We start from the raw sequence: 21,852 nt of genomic DNA, 5'->3' as shown, positions 1-21,852 counted from the left end.
TCTGAATTGGGAAGACAAAAAAAAAAAGACTGCCAAAGCAGACAACCAGCAACACTCCACGTTGGAAGGATATCCTTATAATAAAATGCCTGCACTCAATAAATGTCCTTTTCACTCATGTATTGACCTCTGACGAACAGACGGCGCTGTCTGTTTCATCATGTGAAAAGGACATTTATCGGGTGCATTTTCTGCTTTTCGTTATGATTTTTGGGAAAATTGGTTTCACTTGACGTGTCGACGGTGTCGTGATCCTCAGACCTCCACGTTTGTCTCATCGTCAATGTTCCGTGTAATATTGAGATTATACAACAGTTACCCTTAAAACTAAGACAGTCGCTAAAAATCATATTGGGACGTATCATTCAAAGGTCTTCAGATGGTTGTAGAGGGCCTAGTAGTGTATCATTAGATGGTTGTAGAGGGCCTGGACGTAGCGTATCATTCAAAGGTCTTCAGATGGTTGTAGAGGGCCTGGGCGTATCATTCAAAGGTCTTCAGATGGTTGTAGAGGGCCTGGACGTATCATTCAAAGGTCTTCAGATGGTTGTAGAGGGCCTGGACGTATCATTCAAAGGTCTTCAGGTGGTTGTAGAGGGCCTGGACATATCATTCAAAGGTCTTCAGATGGTTGTAGAGGGCCTGGACGTATCGAATCATTCAAAGGTCTTCAGGTGGTTGTACAGGGCCTGGACGTAGGTGAACACACACATGGGGTCTGGCTTGTTTCCCATCTCCAGCATGTCGTCCACCTCGATGAGTCGTATGCAGTCTGCCTGGACCCTGCAGGACGACAACAAACACCGCCGCCGCCGCCGTCGGGAGAACAACAACAATGTGAAACTGGGGAGGGATTTTAATCCGCTCCACGTTTTTACATGCGTGTGTGTGTGTGTACGCGTGTGCGTGCGTGCGTGCGTGCGTGCGTGTGTGCGTGCGTGTGTGTGCGTGTGTGTGCGTGTGTGTGCCTGTGTGTGCGTGTGTGTGTGTGTGTGTGCGTGTGTGTGTGTGTGTGTGTGTGTGTGTACGGGCTTCCGTCCAGAGTTCAGACAGATGTTAACAGGTGCGTCTTTACAGAGCCAAACATAACGGCCCTCGTTCATCTAAGCTTTCGATCACTTTCTGTATAAATCAATCAGGTGGCATTTATCAGATTGATTAATTGATTCATTGATTCATTGATTGATTAGACAGAAATGTAAAATCAGCAGAGTAGAGTCAGGTGGTATTTATCATTCAGGAGGCATGCAAGTTACTATAGTAGGGGTGTAACGATGTATTAACTGCATCGAAAAATCGATTTTAATTTCAAGAATCGAAGTATATCAAAATGAAAACGGCAACATTGACTATGTATCGAATCGTTTTGCAATGCAAATAATTGATTGTATCAATACTACATTTTTGTGCGTGGTATTTAGTATTTTTTAGAAGAAAAAAGAAAAAGAGGGTTTAATTACTTAATTTAAAATAATGTCAATGTATTTAAATAGTTACTGTATCGATTTCAAATCATTGAATCGTATCGTATCTCCATAATGAACCCATATCGTCCATGTATCGTATCGTCAACCATGTATCGTATCGTCAACCATGTATCGTATCGTCAACCATGTATCGTATCGTATCGTCAACCATGTATCGTATCGTCAACCATGTATCATATCGTCAACCATGTATCGTCAACCATGTATCGTATCGTCAACCATGTATCGTGATACGTATCGTATCGCTGTTAAAATGTATCGTTACACTCCTACAAGTTACTCTACAGTAGACTAATTTAGATTAGATTAGATAATTAGTGGAGAAAGCCATCTATAGGTTGTGTTGTTGTTGTTGTTGTTGTTGTTGTGGTTATTATTATCATTATTTATCATTATTATTATGATGATGATTAACTTACTCTACGGTAGAGAAGCCCAGCTCCAGGTTGCGTCTGCGGTCAGCAGGGTTCAGGTCGTTGTAATCGAACTCCAGAGGGAAGAAGGAATGGACCAGAGCACAGAACGCCATGCCGTCGGCCCAGCTGGACGAGTAGTTCTGGATGTCAATGTTCTGGAGGAGGAGGAGGAGAGACAACAGAAGTTCTGGATGTCAATGTTCTGGAGGAGGAGGACAGACAGACAGACAGACAGACAGACAGACAGACAGACAGACAGGGGACTAAACATAGTCCATGCTTTCAGCCTCTCAGAGACAGTAAAAGCCAGCCCACCCTTCAGTGACCTCACTCAGCTGCGTACCATTTAGGCATTTAGCTAAATGCTCTCATCCAGAGAGATTTACACGTGTAAGGCCAAGAGTGAGCAGAGCAGGCATGATCCCTCCAACACAACAACAACACAGTCACAAAGAGCAGAGCGCACACAGAGAACACAACACTGTGTCTTCAACGTAACTAGGATACCATGCAGGCAACATCACAATGCTCTAGTATGTGACGAGTCTGCCTGTGCTATAAACTCAACAGTTTTTTCCTCTGGTGACAAGCTGGAATTTGTGCAATGGCAGGCTCTCAGTCAAATCTGGTCACATATTATAGGAGCACAGTAGACTGCATTGTGACAGTACCGGTGCGTAGTGGAGGGTGAGGTTTGGCACTGTGCAGTGGCTGAGAGTCGTTTACTATAAAAGGACAAAGACTTTTTCGTGAGTTTGAAAGCTAAAAAGGAGAAAGACACAGCGAAGCAGGCGAGTGACTTGATACGCAATACCACCAACTACCACAATATTTCACTTTTTTAAGTAAGAACAATGACTTCCACAGCTTGCCAAGTTTCCAGAAATGGAAAACCTGTTATATTTGATTCCCCTTCGATGATGACACTGGTAGGCAGAGAGAGAGAGAGAGAGAGAGAGAGAGAGAGAGAGACCATTCCAACATGAAGTGACCTACCTGGTAGCCGATGGTCTTGGAGCGGCACCATTCCAACAGCATCTGTTTGATCCCGCTGGCGCTGGAAACCCCGAAGCTCTGCGAGCGCTTCAGTTTGGGCTTCTGGCCCGGCTGGGTTTTGGGCCTGTTGTTGGAAGACAAAACACAAATCTGCTGCCTTGACCTGGAATACCGACGCACCGCCATTTTGACACTGATCTCTAACCATTCTAACCATAACCCTTACTAACCATTATTACATGGCTTGGTTGAATGCTTGATTCTGATTGGTCAATCGCTGAATTCAGCGGTGTGTTATTTCTTGAGAACAGACCACTCCGCTCTATAACAGACCTCTGCCTAATCAAACCCTCGGAGCACCAGCTGCGCCCAGCTTGATTTACTGCCGTTTCCAACATGACAGCCATGTACACACACACACGCACGCACGCACGCACGTTTAGCTGTAAATATCATTTACAGCTAAACATTGCTCTCAAAAATGTTTTTGAAAACATTTGAGCGAGAAATAGACGAAGCAGTACCCGAAAATGGATTCTATTTGATCAACTCACTTCCTTGTTTTCTGACAGTGCTGCAGCCCTGCAGCTGTGCAGACGCAGCCAGCGCGACACGTCTTATGGAATACTCGTTTTGTTGTGTTTTGGGTCAATGTATTAATTTTTGTTAGGTAGCCATGTAATAATTGAGTACCACAGACGAATAACAGTCTAAGTCCACACTATTGATCCATAATATATAAATGATAGATAAGGGTTCAGGACAACGAGGCCTTTTCGTGGAGGGGTCAGTCTGAAATTTGGACTTAGACTGTTTTTCGTCTGTGGTACTCAATTAAGCGGGACAATATTTGGCTAGGTGGTCGTTGTCGGGACATAATTGGGGAGTTTAACCACTCCAACTCCCGACAATGAACGTCACCACCTAGCCAGATATTATCTCTTACTTACTAACCATTACTAACCCTGCCCCCTAACCCTAACTAGGGCTGTCACGATTACAAATTTAAGTTGACGATTACTTACAGTCCAAGCTCTGTGTTGGCTCTCTCAAACAGAGCCCGTCGGGCCTGGGTTCCGTTGGCGCGGGGTAGAGTCTGGGACTTCCCTCCTACGTCCAGACTGTCAGCCTTGTTCACCTTTCTGTTGACAAGTTGGCACAAGGAAGTCAATGCCAACAACAGCTCTGATGCATGTGTGATGCCCGGGCTTCAAACTCAGGTCTCCCGCATGAAAGTCCAACATCTTAACCAGGTTCAGGTTAATTTATTTGTTCGTCCCCGGGGATCTTAACCACTAGACCAAAGGGATATCCTTATATGGACTGGGGGAGATATTAGACTTTTGAGGCCATCAGACTGAGGCTAAGGCTAAAAAGATCACACCCGTGTGAACTGAGTTTTTATCCTGGCTAGTAGACCTAATGTCCTGTCAGAATCACCCTGGCTAGTAGACCTAATGTCCTGTCAGAATCACCCTGGCTAGTAGACCTAATGTCCTGTCAGAATCACCCTGGCTAGTAGACCTAATGTCCTGTCAGAATCACCCTGGCTAGTAGACCTAATGTCCTGTCAGAATCACCCTGGCTAGTAGACCTAATGTTCTGTCAGAATCACCCTGGCTAGTATGTCCTATCAGAATCAGTTGAGAAACCAAATAATCCAATTTTGTCCAACCTGAGAGGAATTGTTTTACTTTATTTACTGGACTAAATGCATCTTACTGTAGGATTCATTATGTAATGCATCTTATTGTAGAATTCATGATGTAATGCATCTTACTGTAGAATTCATGATGTAATGCATCAGGATTCATGATGATGTAATGCACCAGGATTCATGATGATGTAATGCATCAGGATTCATGATGATGTAATGCATCTTACTTGTCAAAGCTGGGGGAGAAAGATGTCTTCACCGGCGTCTTAGAGGGGAGTAGATTCATGTCTGCAGAGAAATGTAAATACAGAGAGAGAGAGAGAGAGAGAGAGAGAGAGCAAATTTAAAGGAGGAGAAACACTAAAACTATGACGACAATGTGCATCGACTAAAATATCACTGCAGAATATGAAACGAGCTCCCGCTTCAACCTGTGACATGCGCGAGCGAAGGATGCGTATACTGTAGGCGAGTCCATGGGATTCAACCAGGAGAGAAGGATGTGTGTATACTGTAGCCTTAGATATAGACAGAGTTACGCAAACTGCGTTCACTTCATGGGGCTTCAGTCCAATGGAGGCTCTCCTACATAGACTTCTATTGGTTCACTTCATGGGGCTTCAGTCCAATGGAGGCTCTCCTACATAGACTTCTATTGGTTCACTTCATGGGGCTTCAGTCCAATGGAGGCTCTCCTACATAGACTTCTATTGGTTCACTTCATGGGGCTTCAGTCCAATGGAGGCTCTCCTACATAGACTTCTATTGGTCACTTCATGGGGCTTCAGTCCAATGGAGGCTCTCCTACATATAGACTTCTATTGAGAATGGGGACAACCAACTGGGACAAGTCCTGGACCGGAAGTAGGCAGACATGCATTGGACTCAGGGCAACAGCCCAGCTTTAATGATCTTAAATCCCTTCATTTTAGATTGTTTTGTAGTAACAGTAAAACATAAACATTAAAGAGACTTTAGTTGTTACTGTACACTACTTTAAAACAGTTGTCATGTTGCACACATGCTTAAAATAGCTCTTATTTGCGCCGCCCTCGTTGAAAACAATGTATTTCCAGCTCCAGCTTGTCTCAGTTCAGACTGCATGAACTAGCCTGGCTAATAAGCCAGACTAATATCACACAACACTGTCGCGGTATATCAGTCTGGGCTGGCTCCACTTGGATTTCATTTCCCGGGGAACATTTTCTCTTCGATGCAATTGGTCAGAGCTACTGTCAGTCAAAGGTCTCAAGCATTGAACGTCACTGTACCAAAGCCCGCCTATATTGCATACCGTGTCCCGATTGGTCCGACCTGTTCTCTGCTGTAGGAAAGAGGCGTGCTACTGAGCCTCGCCAGACCGTAATCCGCTGGTAGGCAACTTTTTTTTGCCAACGGCTGATTCGGTCTGGTTTATTAACCAGGCTATGCATGAACAGCACTCGAGCGCTCTGGGTTTCTGCCCCCTCAATGTCGTAACTCTTCTGTTAGATGGCTCTGCTGTAGACGAGTCCATGGGATTCAACCGGGAGCTTGTTCACATGCGCCCAGGCGCCTATGCACAACTTATAGCTTTTTAACTGCATTTTTTTCTATTTTATGCATGAGCCCCTCGGTCGATCGTTCAACTTTGACTATAGTTTCTTACCCGAGGCTTGTGGGAAGCTGATGCTCCTCTTCAGTCTGGGGCTGGGTGACGACGCTACAGAGACCACAAAACACACACACGGTCAACAGTAGCTCAGCCTAAACCTAACACTATAAAAACACACACACGGTCAGCAGTAGCTCAGCCTAAACCTAACCCTAACACACACGGTCAACAGTAGCTGAGCCTAAACCTAACCCTATGAAAACACACACACGGTCAGCAGTAGCTCAGCCTAAGCCTAACCCTAACACACACGGTCAACAGTAGCTGAGCCTAAACCTAACCCTATGAAAACACACACACGGTCAGCAGCAGCTCAGCCTAAATAACCTAACCCTATACACAAAACACACACACGACTTTAAAGAGATTTTTAATACCTAAATAAAATAAATAAATACAAAATGAGACCATTACTGTGTCAAAAGTAGTCAGCAAACTATAGGCTACATACATTTTGGCCAAAATGTCAAATATATGAAAGAGGCAACAACTGTGAAAATAGCTGATACGCTTCTCGTCTTGTAGATCGGCTGTTTTCAAATGTAACGCCTCGACTACAATTCCAAGTGCTTGTCAGCGTGGGGGGTCCCCAGTTCAAATGGGATTATTTTGGGGGGGCTCCCCAGTTCAAATGTGATTATTTTGGGGTGGTCCCCCGTACAAATAATATTTTTGGGGGTCCCCCACACATATGATACTGTTATAGCTGACAGGGTTTAGGCAAATTTTACGTCATTATATCTTTTCATATAATAATCAATTAAACTGATTATAGATGGATTATACCTGATTTAAACGGGTACTCCCCAGGTTTGACAGGAGGGGCTTGTTGTGATGTCATGTGGCCAGGGGAGAGGGGAGGGGCTTGTTGTGATGTCATGTGGCCAGGGGAGGGGGAAGGGGCCTGCTGTGATGTAATGTGGCCAGGGGAGGGGGGAGGGGCTTGTTGTGATGTCATGTGGCCTGCAGGGGAGGGGGGAGGGGCCTGCTGTGATGTCATGTGGCCAGGGGAGGGGGGAGGGGCTTGTTGTGATGTCATGTGGCCAGGGGAGGGGAGAGGGGCCTGCTGTGATGTCATGTGGCCAGGGGAGGGGAGAGGGGCCTGCTGTGATGTCATGTGGCCAGGGGAGGGGGGAGGGGCTTGTTGTGACGTCATGTGACCACCGGGAGAGGGGGGAGGGGCCTGCTGTGATGTCATGTGACCACCGGGGGAGGGGGGAGGGGCCTGCTGTGACACCTTGTGTGCCAGGGAGGGAGACAGAGCTGGCATGATGCCACCAGCAGGGGGTGCTGTGGTGCTGGGTCTGGTCATGGCAGTGAGAGGCAGATAGGGCTTAGAGTCACTCTGATCTGAAATGGGGAAAAAAAGTACTCAAATTAATGTTTTACTTAAAGCTGTTATAAGCAATATTTTTGAGTGGTGTAACCACTCCTACAACTGGCTTTTTTGTGCAGAAAAAATGAGCATGGTTGCTATGTTCACCCTGTTGTAACGATGTAATGAAATCACACCCGGGTGAACAGGGTGAACATAGCAACCATGCTAATTTTTTCTGCACAAACAAAGCCAGGTAATGAAATCACACCGGGTGTGATTTCATTACGTCAGACATGATTTCATTACGTCAGACAGACCTTACACCACTCAGTTCACACGGGTGTGATTTTTTTCGGTATTTCTCAAAATTGTAATTCACCTACAGCTAAGCCCCGCCCTCTCCCACTTGGACACTTTCGGCCGGACTCATGCTCGATAAGAACCCGGCTCGATATCAAAGAAATCACACCCGTGTGAAGTGAGGGGCGCTCATATATTAAAGTCTAACTCATGTTGATTAGGTCATGTAAAACAAACGGTGCAAACACAAACATTTAATGTCATTAACAATAAAGAGACAATTATGACGTAATGAGGCACATTAGGACGTAATGTTTCCCTTTCAGTGCCTTTTTCAAAACAAACATTGAACTAAAGACAAACATTAACCTGTATATAGGAGGGGCTAAGCGCCCCTCAATAATAATAATAATGGCCTGGGTCAGCGGTCCAGGCACCTTGGCTGGTAATCCAGTCTGGCAGTGTGCCACGGGTTCGACTCCCGATCCCGACGGCCTTTACTGCATGTCACCCCCCCATCTCTCTCCCCATTTCCTGTCAGCCTACTGTCTGTCCCTCCATAAAAAATATAAAATAAAGGCGAAAGCCACAAAAACATTTAAAGGAATTCAACTTTTTCAATTTCTTTTGTGTTTTTGGGGATCTCATATGTGTTTTCTATCCCCACAAATAACTGATCAATCAGGCTTTCATATCATATATAGGTGCTTTAATAGAAATCAGCTCAACTGATTTTGTCCTCATTGTGATGTCATCAATGTCACCCTACTTTGTATAATTCCTCCTCTTCTTCAGTCTTCAGTTCCAAATTTGCATTTCCACTTTGTTTACAATGTCCACCATTGTTGAATTTCCAAGCTGGCATGGAATGGAAACAAGCCTGGTTTTATCTAGCATCAGTATTATAATGACTCAAATATTAAATAATCTGCATATCAGCACCCCCACCGCCTCAGGACATTGTGGTACTGCAGCTAAAACTGCTTTCAAAGTCCAGAAAGAAATTACAGGGCCTGGTTATATCAGAGTGGTGATTGAGGCTCAAACCATTAGAAATAACTTTGAGGGACATAGACAATATGATATTAAATATTAAAAGCAGTTTTAAAATGCATGTTATTTGCGCTTAAAGGTATATTCAGTGATTTGACTTAATTCAAATATCACTTATTTTTTCTTTTTTTCTGGGTAATCCTCCCTACTATAGAGTGTGCTGACCATATAAGGAGTTCCTCCCTGTCCCCAGTGAGCCCCTGGGGTCAAAAAACCCTAGTTTCAGTTTTGGTGGCGGGTGGCAAAACCTTCATCCAATCAGGATGAGTGGGGCCTTCCTCCAATCATGATCGAGTGGGGGTGGGCCTTGGTGCACATGCTGTTGGCCTGTTGCACTTCCCCCCACTGTAGAGCGTGCATGTGCACACTTTGTTACCGGGGCGGACTGGGTGGTTTTCCAAATCACCCAAATCACTGAATGCTCCTTTAAAACAAATAATAATAACAAACTCCATCCCTAGTTACAACCCATGTTTAGACAGACGTCTTAATATCCGACTACTGCTCCAGTGTCTTGCGCTCTCGTAGTTGTTATTAGCTGTCATGAATGGATGCTAACGGGATGTGATTTATTGCGGCGCATGCCCCGCGCCTCTGCTCTGAAGACCTGGGATGCCGTTTATACCACTGTGCTCTGCGCGTTTATGACCAGTCAACTTTATAGCAGTCAGCGTTGCATTCTGTACAGTACAGTACGTCTCTGTCTGAGAGACAGTACACTCAAGTACCGTGCTGGATAAGGGCCACAGGCGTAAAGACGACCTTACCTTAACTCTGTCCAAAGCTTGCCAGAGCCGTAAAAGGCGAGTTTTGTTTAATCCACGTTAATCAGCGATTGATTCGCATCAAATTTAACATGTTTTTAGCTAGCGCCGCCAGGCCGTGACCACGTAAAAACGGCCAAAGTACAAGCCGTCTTTATATGCATTATGGCTCATAATCTGCAAAAAATGCGATATTCGTGCTAAAAAAAAGCGATTTGCCAAATGGACCTGGGGAGCGGGTGGACACTCCGGCCCGGGTTTGGTGACTGCCGTGAGGGGGAGATGGGGCAGGACCCCGGGGGCCTCTGGGGCGGAACGTTCCTGGATTACTTCAGACACCGGCTCCTCGAGTCCAGATGGGTCTGCTGAAATGATTGATTGAGTGATTGATTGATTGATTGATTGATTGATTGATTGATTGATTGATTGATTGATTGATTGATTGATTGATTGATTGATTGATTTGTATGGACCTTTGACGTAAGAATACCCAAAAAAAAAAAAATATATATATTTCACGTGGAAGCCAAAAATAGCGAAAATAGTAAAAATAGCGACCGACGCACCGTCCCGCGTGTTTGACGTCGACACCGTTGCCTGGGAGACACTGGCGCTGACAGGGGCGTGCACGGCCCCAAGAGGGGCGTGCACGGCGCCGACAGGGGCGTGCACGGCGCCGACAGGGGCGTGCACGGAGCCCACAGCCTCAGATGTTCTCTGTTCCTCCTCACTCCCGTCACAGTCTAGCTGGGAACCCTGCTGTGCACTGGAGGAACCACCTGCACACACACACACACACACACACACGCACACAGATGCACGCACACACACACACACACACACACACACACACACACACACACACACACACACACACACACACATATCCATAGCCAGTCAGTGGATGTGTGTACTTGCATATGTGACCCACCGTGAATGGGAGACATCCAACGTCATTGGATTTGTTATTCATTTTCGAATCTCAGAGTGTGGTGCCATCCAGTGCAGTTTAAGCAACATGATCACAACATGGTCTTTATACCCGTTAAGAGTCATAGATTTGTTTATTGTCACTCAACAATCAAACGCAGATCTATGAAACACTGCAGTGACCTTTAACCTTTCAGCTGCTCTTGAGAGAATGGACTGGACAGATGTGACTGTTTCTGACCCAGGCTAATTCATTGATTCTCATGTCATGTGAAAGCAGGGAATCATAGCTTCAAATTGACATCTTAGTTGTTCCGTTTGACCCACCAGTTTTGGAGATATGGCTTATAGAGTAAATGTATTGCAGAGAAACAGCGAGTTGAGAAAACAGGCTTGAAAGGTTCACTTCTGTGGACTCTAACATTACACCTAGCTACATGTTTAAGCATTCATTTCATATTTACATGTCTTCTGTGGACTCTAACGTACACCTAGCTACATGTTTAAGCAGCTACATGTTTAAGCATTTATTTCATATTTTCATGTCGATTTCAGCTCTGACACTTATTTCAGACATGCTCTAGTATGTGAAGAGTCTGCCTGTGCTATTAACTCATTTTGGATTAAAAAAGAAAAATATGAATTCAGTTATTCTCCTCTGGTAAAAAGCTGGAGATTGGACGATGACAGGCTCTCAGTCAAATATCTGGTCATGTATGTAATATGTATGATATATGTATCATATATGTGACATACTAGAGCATGTCTGAAATAAGTGTCAGAGCTGAAATCGACATAAATGCTTAAACATGTAGCTAGGTGTAATGTTAGAGTCCACAGAAGACATGTAAATATGAAATAAATGCTTAAACATGTAGCTAGGTGTAATGTTAGAGTCCACAGAAGTGAACCTTTCAAGCCTGTTTTCTCAACTCGCTGTTTCTCTGCAAGACATTTACTCTATAAGCCATATCTCCTAAACCTCAAACTGAACAACCAATATGTCAATTTGAAGCTATAATTCCCTGCTTTCATATGACATGAAAAAACGAAAATTAAAAAAATCCAATGGCAATCCCTCAGTCAAATGTAGTCGCATATATAGAGGATGTGTATGGGATGTGTGTACCGTGCTCTCTGCCAGTCCCGTTCACTGTAGCGTCTTCTCTTCTCACCTCCTTGGCCTCCACACCCTGTTTAGATAAACACACCCTGTTTAGATAAACACACCCTGTTTAGATGAACACACCCTGTTTAGATGAACACACCCTGTTTAGATAAACACACCCTGTTTAGATAAACACACCCTGTTTAGATGAACACACCCTGTTTAGATAAACACACCCTGTTTAGATAAACACACCCTGTTTAGATGAACACACCCTGTTTAGATAAACACACCCTGTTTAGATGAACACACCCTGTTTAGATAAACACACCCTGTTTAGATAAACACACCCTGTTTAGATAAAGATAAACACACCCTGTTTAGACAGACACACCCTGTTTAGACATACATGTATAATCGTCCTCAGGTCTAAATGTGTTAAGACACTGTTAAGAGGTTTGACCTGAATTAGGCTACATAGGTATATATTGTAAAATCAAAGTTAATTTAACCCTGAGAGTGTACAACTATGGGTCCATTTGGTTCCATTTGTATACACTCTCAGAGTTAACAGACCCATAAGTAAGTAAGTAAGTAAGTAAGTAACAATCAGCTTAAAACAAAGTAGTAAAATAATGCAAGAAAAAATATATATAATCAATACTCAAAGATTAAAACAGAAACTAAACGAACAGACCTGCAAAGGAGATCAAGTGACAACATGGGAAAAATGTTTACGGAAACAAAAAACGTTTTTAAACTGTTTCTCAGAGGCAAGGGCAGAGCATTCCACAAGGTAGGAGCAGGCACTGCAAAGGCCCTATCACCTTTTGTCTTTAACTTGGTCGCCGGGATTTTTAAGAGACCTTTATCCGAGGACCTGAGGGGTCTCACGTTATCCTTAGGGGTTAAAAGGTCGAGGATATAAAGTGGGGCCAGTCCATGAAGTGCCTTAAAAGTGGTTAACAGGATTTTAAAATCTACTCTGGCCTTGATGGGTAACCATGCATCAAGGCCAGAGTAGGCTAATAAGGGTCCATTTGGTTCAAAACTATATCATTTAGCTGCATGGGGACCCCCTGGAACTCCCCTCAAGGACCCCTGCAGGGGGTCCCCGGACCCCACTTTGGGAACCACTGGTTTAGGATTTTAGAATGTCTCCCCGGATGACATCACGGATACGGATGACATCACGGATATGGATGACATCACGGATACGGATGACATCACGGATGACATCACAGATGACATCACGGAGGGAGGGCGGTTCCCAGTGCGTGCGACGGAACAGCTGCTCTGCCCTTTAACAGGCAGACAGGTGACGTTATGCGTGTCGGACCGTGCCCCCCCCATCTGGGGAGCTGGGAGGGCTATTTTGGACGTCCACATAAAAGCGCGTGGGGCTCTTTCCGCTCCGCTCCGCTTACGTCCCAAGATAGACACCACCCCCCGCCCCGGTAGACCCTAAATATAAACTGCACCCCCCCCCCCCCCCCCCTGAGCCCTGAGCCCAGTAACAACACCCTCCTCCCCCTAGCCCAGCCCAACCCAGCCGCTGCCCTGCAGTTACCCCCGCATGGAGGAACACAACATCCATCACCATCAGAGAGTGGATTAGATTAATACATGGAAATAGTTAGGACAGGCAGGCAGGCAGGCAGGCAGGCAGGCAGAGAGAGGCAGGCAGGCAGGCAGGCAGGCAGGCAGGCAGGCAGAGAGACAGGCAGGCAGGCAGGCAGGCAGGCAGGCAGGCAGGCAGAGAGACAGGCAGGCAGACAGGCAGGCAGGCAGGCAGGCAGGCAGGCAGGCAGGCAGGCAGGCAGGCAGACAGACAGACAGACAGACAGACAGACAGACAGACAGACAGACATCACACCTAGCCGTTAATAGCAGATTTGAGAACGGATTAATCACATTATAAATATCATCAGTTGTGCCGATTAGTGATTAGACAGAGTTTTGTCAGAGCAGCAGCATTATTGGCTTATAGGCAGTGGTTCCCAAACTGTGGTGCGTGGCGTGCACCCCCTGTGGTGCGTGGCGTGCACCCCCTGTGGTGCGTGGCGTGCACCCCCTGTGGTGCGTGCACCCCCTGTGGTGCGTGGCGTGCACCCCCTGTGGTGCGTGCACCCCCTGTGGTGCGTGCACCCCCTGTGGTGCGTGGCGTGCACCCCCTGTGGTGCGTGCACCCCCTGTGGTGCGTGCAATATAGCCTATCCAGCATATATATGCCATATTCAGGTGTGGATAAATAGGAAATATATGTCTCTATATAGCTTATGCAATTTATATCTCCATGTTGGGGGGTGCATCAGATAGGTCGGGAGGTAACAGGGGGTGCGTCAGATAGGTCGGGAGGTACATGGCCAAAAAGGTTTGGGAACCGCTGGCTTATAGGGATGGAACATAAAGGGCAGGTGTAAGCTCCTTTACACACACACACACACACACACACACACACACACACACACACACACACACACACACACACACACACACAGTCACACACACACACACACACACACACACACACACACACACACACACACACACACACACACACACACACACACACCTTCAGGTCACGCCACAGGGCCATTACGCAGAAGGCTGCCAGAGCAGAGGACCGCAGTATGTTATGAGGGATTAGCGCTGGATTGATGGGCTGTCCAGTAGCCACTTTATCCACTTCAATCAGCACATCACAAGCACAGAAGACGCGCACGCTCGCGCGTGCGTGCGTGTGTGTGTGTGTGTGTGTGTGTGTGTGTGTGTGTGTGTGTGTGTGTGTGTGTGTGTGTGTGTGTGCTTTCACCTCTAGTGACTTTTGAGGGGCGCTAGCCCCTCCTATATACAGGTTTAATGTTTGTCTTTAGTTCAATGTTTGTTTTGAAAAAGGCCATTGACAATGAAGAGAATATTTACGTCCTATTGTCTCTTTATTGTTAATGGCGTTTAATTTGTGTTTGCACCGTTTGTTTTACATCACCATTACATCACCTAATCAACATGAGTTAGACTTTAATATGTTACCGCCCCTGACTTCACACAGGTGTGATTTTTACTAGTCGACTAGTTGCCTAGTTAACTAGCCGACCAGTCGACTATGTTGTATAACTACCTAATATGCAAAAATAATCTTTGTATATTTAAAAACTGTACATTGGTGACTATAACTTTTAAAATAATGTAATAAACAAATAAGCTCTGTTGTAAAAACGAGTTTCTTCCAACTTAGAACTATTGCTAAGATTAAGTCGTACCTCCCCCCCAAACAGCTCGAGATGGTCATCCACGCCTTCATTTCCACACGAATTGATTACTGCAATTCTCTGTACACTGGTATCGACCAGGCGTCACTTAGGCGCCTGCAGTTAGTGCAGAACGCAGCTGCCCGTCTTCTCACCGGAACCAAAAAACGAGACCACATCACCCCCAGTTCTGGCCTCTCTCTCCATTGGCTCCCTGTTAAGTTCAGAATAGATTTTAAGGTGCTTTTATTTGTTTTTAAATCACCTCACGGTCTCTCTCCCTCCTACCTCTCTGACTTAATTGTGCCCTACGCCCCATCTAGAGCGTTAAGGTCTATTAAGGCTGGTCGAGTTCACGACTAGTAAGAGGAGCAGGGGTGATCGTGCTTTTGCGGCTGCGGGCCCCAAACTCTGGAACATGTTGCCCCTCCATATTAGATCTGCCGAGTCAATTGGGGCTTTTAAATCCCTCCTCAAAACTCATCTGTTCTCCCTCGCCTTTAACTGCACCTGATTTACCTGTATATTGATTTCCTGCTCTGTGCTATTGTATGCTCTGTTTTATATTTTATTGTCTCTTTTCATTGTTTTATATTGCTATGCTCTACTGTCTTGTTTCACTCTGTTCAGCACTTTGGTCAGCTTTGGCTGTTGTAAATGTGCTATACAAATATATATTTTTGAGTGGTGTAAACCACTCCTACAACTGGCTTTGTTAGTGCAGAAAAAATGAGCATGGTTGCTATGTTCACCCTGTTCACCCGGGTGTGATTTAATTACGTCAGACATGATTTCATTACGTCAGACAGGCTATATTACACCACTCAGTTCACACGGGTGTGATTTTTTTATAAGTGCGTCACTTAAGGGGGGGGAAAGCTGCCGGACCGGGGTGACATCATCGGGGAGGAATGCTGGCTGGCAGGGTGTGTGTTTCAGAGCGCTACTGTTGGGCCAGCAGCAGCGTGGTGGAGCCCACACGGAACATGACAGGACAGGACAGCTGCTCTGGGACGAGCCAAGGTATTACTGGAGAGGCTTCATCTCCACCGTGGGGCCTTTTAGATGGAACTCTAACTTTCCATCTGCACCGTGGGGCGTTTTAGATGGAACTCAACTTTCCATCTGCACCGTGGGGCCTTTTAGATGGAACTCTAACTTTCCATCTCCACCGTGGGGCCTTTTAGATGGAACTCAGCTTTCCATCTGCACCGTGGGGCCTTTTAGATGGAACTCAGCTTTCCATCTGCACCGTGGGGCCTTTTAGATGGAACTCTAACTTTCCATCTGCACCGTGGGGCCTTTTAGATGGAACTCTAACTTTCCATCTGCACCGTGGGGCCTTTTAGATGGAACTCTAACTTTCCATCTGCACCGTGGGGCGTTTTAGATGGAACTCAACTTTCCATCTGCACCGTGGGGCCTTTTAGATGGAACTCTAACTTTCCATCTCCACCGTGGGGCCTTTTAGATGGAACTCAGCTTTCCATCTGCACCGTGGGGCCTTTTAGATGGAACTCAGCTTTCCATCTGCACCGTGGGGCCTTTTAGATGGAACTCAGCTTTCCATCTGCACCGTGGGGCCTTTTAGATGGAACTCAGCTTTCCATCTGCACCGTGGGGCCTTTTAGATGGAACTCAGCTTTCCATCTGCACCGTGGGGCCTTTTAGATGGAACTCTAACTTTCCATCTCCACCGTGGGGCCTTTTAGATGGAACTCAGCTTTCCATCTGCACCGTGCGGCCTTTTAGATGGAACTCTAACTTTCCATTTCCACTGTGGGGCCTTTTAGATGTAACTCAGCTTTCCATCTGCACCGTGGGGCCTTTTAGATGGAACTCGGCTTTCCATCTGCACCGTGGGGCTTTTTAGATGGAACTCAGCTTTCCATCTGCACCGTGGGGCCTTTTAGATGGAACTCAGCTTTCCATCTGCACTGTGGGGCCTTTTAGATGGAACTCTAACTTTCCATCTCCACCGTGGGGGCCTTTTAGATGGAACTCTAACTTTCCATCTCCACCGTGGGGCCTTTTAGATGGAACTCAGCTTTCCATCTGCACCGTGGGGCCTTTTAGATGGAACTCAGCTTTCCATCTGCACCGTGGGGCCTTTTAGATGGAACTCAGCTTTCCATCTGCACCGTGGGGCCTTTTAGATGGAACTCAGCTTTCCATCTGCACCGTGGGGCCTTTTAGATGGAACTCAGCTTTCCATCTGCGGAACGGATCAGAGCCGAGCCGCAGTGACGAGTTTCTTCTTCTTCTTCTTCTTCTTCTTCTTCTTCTTCTAGTTACAAATATAGTTCAACCAGTGACGGGGGGCCGCGGGAACCAATGGAACCAAATGGACCCTATAAACTCTCAGAGTTACAGACCCATAATGGTCCATTTGGTTCCATCTCAGAGTTACAGACCCATAAGGGTCCATTTGGTTCCATCTCAGAATTACAGACCCATGATGGTCCATTTGGTTCCATCTCAGAGTTACAGACCCATAAGGGTCCATTTGGTTCCAAACTAATATCATTTAGCTGGGGGACCCCTTGGCACTCCCTCAAGGACCCCTGGGGGTCCCCGGACCCCACTTTGGGAACCACCGCCTTACATGGTGCAGTCCAGTCCCATCCGGCCCGTCCGTCCATTCCTGGGTTTATTTCCAACCAGACTGTATTCATGTAATGGCTATTCTTAACTGCAGTGATATCAGTGCCTTGCATTCACTTAAAGGGACACTTCACCCGTTTTGCAAAAAACAAATATATATGTTAATGCCGTTTAGAAGATTTTTATAATATGTGGTTTTAGATATTTTAGATTTTAGCAGTGAGCCCAGTGTCTCTGATGTCATGGACTTCCTGGACTACAATTCCCATAATGCTTTGGTGCACTGCTCCTCCATGTGGATAGGGGGGAGGGGCTGTCTTACTGAGACAACATGTAGTCCAGGAGATGTTTAGAGAACCACTGATTTAGGATATAGAAGGAAAAATCACACCTGTGTGAACTGAGTGGTGCAACTCCCCTCTCCCCCTGCCTCTCTCTCTCTCTCTCTCTCTCTCTCTCTCTCTCTCTCTCTCTCTCTCATTAGCAGGCAACAGTGCAGCAGTATCTACAGCGCCACTTTTGCCCCTACTGGTACTCTAAACATAGTAACATAGTAACATAGTCCCATAGTCCCATAGTCACAGTGCTGTTCCTTGGAGTGGTTGCACCACTCAAAAAAACCAACAACAACAAAAAAACGTGTGGGATTAAATGACTCACATTGACCTGCAGGGCGGCGTATCGCTTGGTCCTCCAGGGTGTGGGGGTTCCGGAGTCCGCCTGGGTGGCGGCAGGACCCATAGAACCGCTAAATCCAGTGGGACCAGTAGTGGGGACACTAAATCCAGAGGGACCAGTAGTGGGGACACTAAATCCAGCAGGACCGGTAAGTCCAGTGGGACCGGTAGGACCAGTGGGACCGGTAGGACCAGTGGGACCGGTAGAACCAGTGGTACCACCACCACCACCACCAGCAGCAGCAGGACCTCCAGAGCTCAGACTGGACTCCGTGAGCGAGGCAGACGCACCGGAGCCGGACAGAGTGACCCGTGGGCCGCTCTCCTCCTCCTCCTCCTGCTCGGCGCCGCTCCCTCTGGCGGTGCTGCGCACCTCGGCCTCCTCGGACGCTGCCGCGTGTCCGTTCTGCACGCCGCGGCCCCTCACCTCGTACTCCTCCTCATCCTCCCCAGAGGGGGGCGCTGTCATCCTCTTCAGGGGCTGCGTCGTCCTGGGCGCTGCAGGGCTGTCACCATCACAAGTTGACCATTAATCGTCACACAAATTGATTTGAAGGCTTCAAATATGGTGAAAATAGCAGATCTACAATCTCTCAACACGACGCGTTGAGAGCTTGTAGATCTGCTATTTTCGCAATTTTTGTCCAAAAGTGTCCTCTTACGGGATTTCAGCCCCTGCCTCTATGACACTCTCTGCACATCCCTGCTTAAATGTGCAAAGAAATCACTTTTTTAATAATTCCACTTTCCAAAAACAAAAGAAAAGTAGCGGAAATAGCTGATCTACAAGCTTACAACACGTCACGAGGTCACGCGTTGTAAGCTTGTAGATCAGCTATTTTTGCAATTTTTGAAAAATGAAAAACGAATGACAACTAGTCGACTGTACAACTTCGACTATCTCAAATAATTACGATCCTTTTAGGGCGATGATGAAGACGACGTCATGCTTGCGATCATGCCCTTATGGTCAGCCCAATATGGGCTAGCACTCATTCATCTCATCAAAAATTATTTTACTTCAAAAAAGATTGTTAGACTAGCAACCTCCTCAGATCGATTTGAATCATCTGCTCCTCTTTTCAAGAAATTAAACATTTTGTCTGTCTCTGAGGTAAATTCTCTACAGATATGTATATTTGTGTACAAATGCATTTATGACTATCAAAATCTTCCAAATGGGTTTAATTGTTTATTTTCTTTTAATTCAAATATCCATTCATATGCCACACCTCAATCCAAGGACCTGCACATTATTGTCGTTTATTACATGGCTTGGTTGAATGCTTGATTCTGATTGGTCAATCGCTTAATTCAGCTGTGAATTATGTGTCGATAATGACCGCTCCGCTGTATAATGACCGCTGCCTAATCAAACCCTCTGAGCACCACCAGCTGCGCGGCTGCGCCCCGCTTGATTTACTGCCGTTTCCAACATAACAGCCATGTAAACACACACACTAGTGACACACAATGTAATTTACAGCTAAACATTGCTCTTAAAAATGTTTTTGAAAACATTTGAGCGAGAAATAGACGAAGCAGGACCCGAAAATGGATTCTATTTGATCAACTCACTTCCTTGTTTTCTGACAGTGCTGCAGCCCTGCAGCTGGGCAGACGCAGCCAGCGCGAACTTATGGAATACTTTTTTTGTTGTGTTTTGGGTCAATGTATTAATTTACGTTAGTTAGCCATGTAATAAGCGGGATAATATCTGGCTAGGTGGTTATTGTCGGGATATAATTCACCTTCAGGGAGTGTAACCACCTCGGCTTCGCATCGGTGGTTAAACTCCCTGTCGGTGAATTATCTCCCGACAATGACCACCTAGCCAGATATTATCCCTTACATACTTCCCTTAGGCAGTTCTCAATAGGATATAGAGGGTCTACTCTTTGGAATGCTGTTGATTCTAGACTGAAAAAACCTCCATCTCTGCTAGTCTTTAAAAGCAAACTACAAACAAATACTCAAAAAGCGTAGTAGTTTAATTCACAGTTGGCTACATGTGTGAGTAGATCTGCAGATGAGTTGTTATTATGTTTTTGTGTTTTTATATTTGAATGAATTACTGGTATTGTTTTGTTTATATTTAATGTCTGATTCTTCAAAATAGGGGAAGTTCTCGATAAGCCTTTTGGCTTTTAACTTCTCCTGCACAGTATTAATATGCATGCATTTCTTTTTCCTGTTTAAACCTTTTTTATGTGCCAATAAATAAAACCTAAAAAACCTAAAACCTACCCGGTCGTCCCCGTTGTCGCTGTGCCGGTCGTCCCTGCAGTCACCAGGCCGTCCACCAGGGCGGCGCCGGTCACCCCCGCAGTCACCAGGCCGTCCACCAGGGCGGCGAGAGCGTCCAGCCGCGCCCTGAGCTGCCGGTTCTCCTCCTGCAGCGCGGCCACGGCCCGGCCTAGCGGCTCGGCGCAGGCGCGGCACGCCTCGGCCACGCGGCGCTCCGTGCGCTGCTTGAACGCACTCACGTCCACGTGCACCTCGTGCACGGCCGCGTGCAGCGTGGCCTCCAGGCGAGACACCGTGGACGACGTCGTCTCTTCTTCGCCCGAATCGACGGCGGCGGCGAAGGCGGATCCGACCGGATCCGGATGGTCCATGGCGGCAGGGGGGGGGGGGATTCCGATGGGATGGTCCGGGATGATTTGCCGCTCACTCACATTCACCGGATCACTGGAAAGACCGGGTGACTGGATCACCGAATCACTGGAAAAACCGGGTCATTGGATCACTGGAAAAAACAGGGTCACTGGATCACTGGAAGAACCGGGTCACTGGATCACCGGATCGGGTATGCAGCAGACACGTGGACAACCTTGGGGAAGATCCACTATAAAACTATAAAACATACAAAAGAACAGCTTTAAAAAACAAGGTTGTAAATTATAATAATAATAATAATATCTAATAATAATATATAATAGTAATAATAGTAGCCCCGACGACCTCACATGCATACAGTATGCACAGGCTCAACTTATGTAACTTAGATAGCACTTTATGTAGACTTAGATATATAGCATTTTTTACCAGACTTATAGCATTTTATATAGACTTAGATAGCATTTTATGTAGACAGCACTTTAAAGAATATATGCATAGTTTCATTATATAGATATTCCACTGTTAAAAAATAAAATAAAAAATGTAATGTAATATTAAACTTTATTTAAATTGCACGTTTTTAAACAAAGTTGCCAAAGTGTTTAACAACGTCAAATCTAACAGTGAATCATAAAATCATGAACAAATGTAATACAGCAACACAAGCAACACCAAATTACAGTAGTAAGTGAAAAACAGGGAGTTTAAACAGCTTGTCTATAATATATTTAAAACAAATAGATTTAAATGTGTTTCTGGAGCTACAGTGTAGTACCTGAGGTCCGATAGGAGGCTGTTCCAAGAAGACATAACATGCAGTAACCCCAGCAGAGCGCTGTTAAATCTGTCCGCTTTGGGACGACACTCCTGACGGTAACCCTAGATCCCTGCCGTCCACCAGCCGACTCCGTCAGACAGTCCACCAGCCGGTCAGCCAGCCGTGAAGCCAAGCCAGGAGAACCGGAGGAGTTTCCAAGTTTAGGAAGAGGTTCCTAAGTTTCAGCCAGCCAGCCAG

General features: G+C 46.0%; 1 protein-coding gene across 1 annotated transcript; it reads right to left on the bottom strand.

The window, feature by feature from the left end:
* Nucleotides 1–467: 467 nt before the first annotated feature.
* Nucleotides 468–21,733, bottom strand: LOC306930071 (uncharacterized protein). Its single transcript, XM_079510814.1, has 13 exons — nucleotides 21,613–21,733; nucleotides 20,463–21,071; nucleotides 18,650–18,721; nucleotides 18,199–18,286; nucleotides 11,705–11,768; nucleotides 10,212–10,424; nucleotides 6,997–7,560; nucleotides 6,205–6,258; nucleotides 4,784–4,844; nucleotides 3,925–4,041; nucleotides 2,900–3,023; nucleotides 1,907–2,058; nucleotides 468–783 (listed from the first exon to the last, which is right to left on the bottom strand). The coding sequence occupies exons 2-13, from the start codon at nucleotides 20,831–20,833 to the stop codon at nucleotides 657–659; spliced, it is 2,007 nt and encodes a 668-aa protein (XP_079366940.1). The 5' UTR covers nucleotides 20,834–21,071; nucleotides 21,613–21,733; the 3' UTR covers nucleotides 468–656.
* Between the last annotated feature and the right edge of the window lie 119 nt (nucleotides 21,734–21,852).

This window comes from Electrona antarctica (assembly GCF_951216825.1).
Source record: "Electrona antarctica genome assembly, chromosome: 9".
NCBI lineage: Eukaryota > Metazoa > Chordata > Actinopteri > Myctophiformes > Myctophidae > Electrona > Electrona antarctica.
Note: the sequence above shows the minus strand (reverse complement) of the source record. Positions and strands in the feature narration are given on the sequence as shown.

Coding starts and splice junctions, on each gene's coding strand:
- LOC306930071 (XM_079510814.1), bottom strand. CDS start 20,833: ATGGACCATCCGGATCCGGTCGGATCCGCCTTCGCCGCCGCCGTCGAT. Junction 10,425..11,704: donor CGGGACTGGCAGAGAGCACG/GTACACACATCC, acceptor GTGTGTGTGCAG/GTGGTTCCTCCAGTGCACAG. Junction 2,059..2,899: donor CCAAGACCATCGGCTACCAG/GTAGGTCACTTC, acceptor CTCCTCCTCCAG/AACATTGACATCCAGAACTA.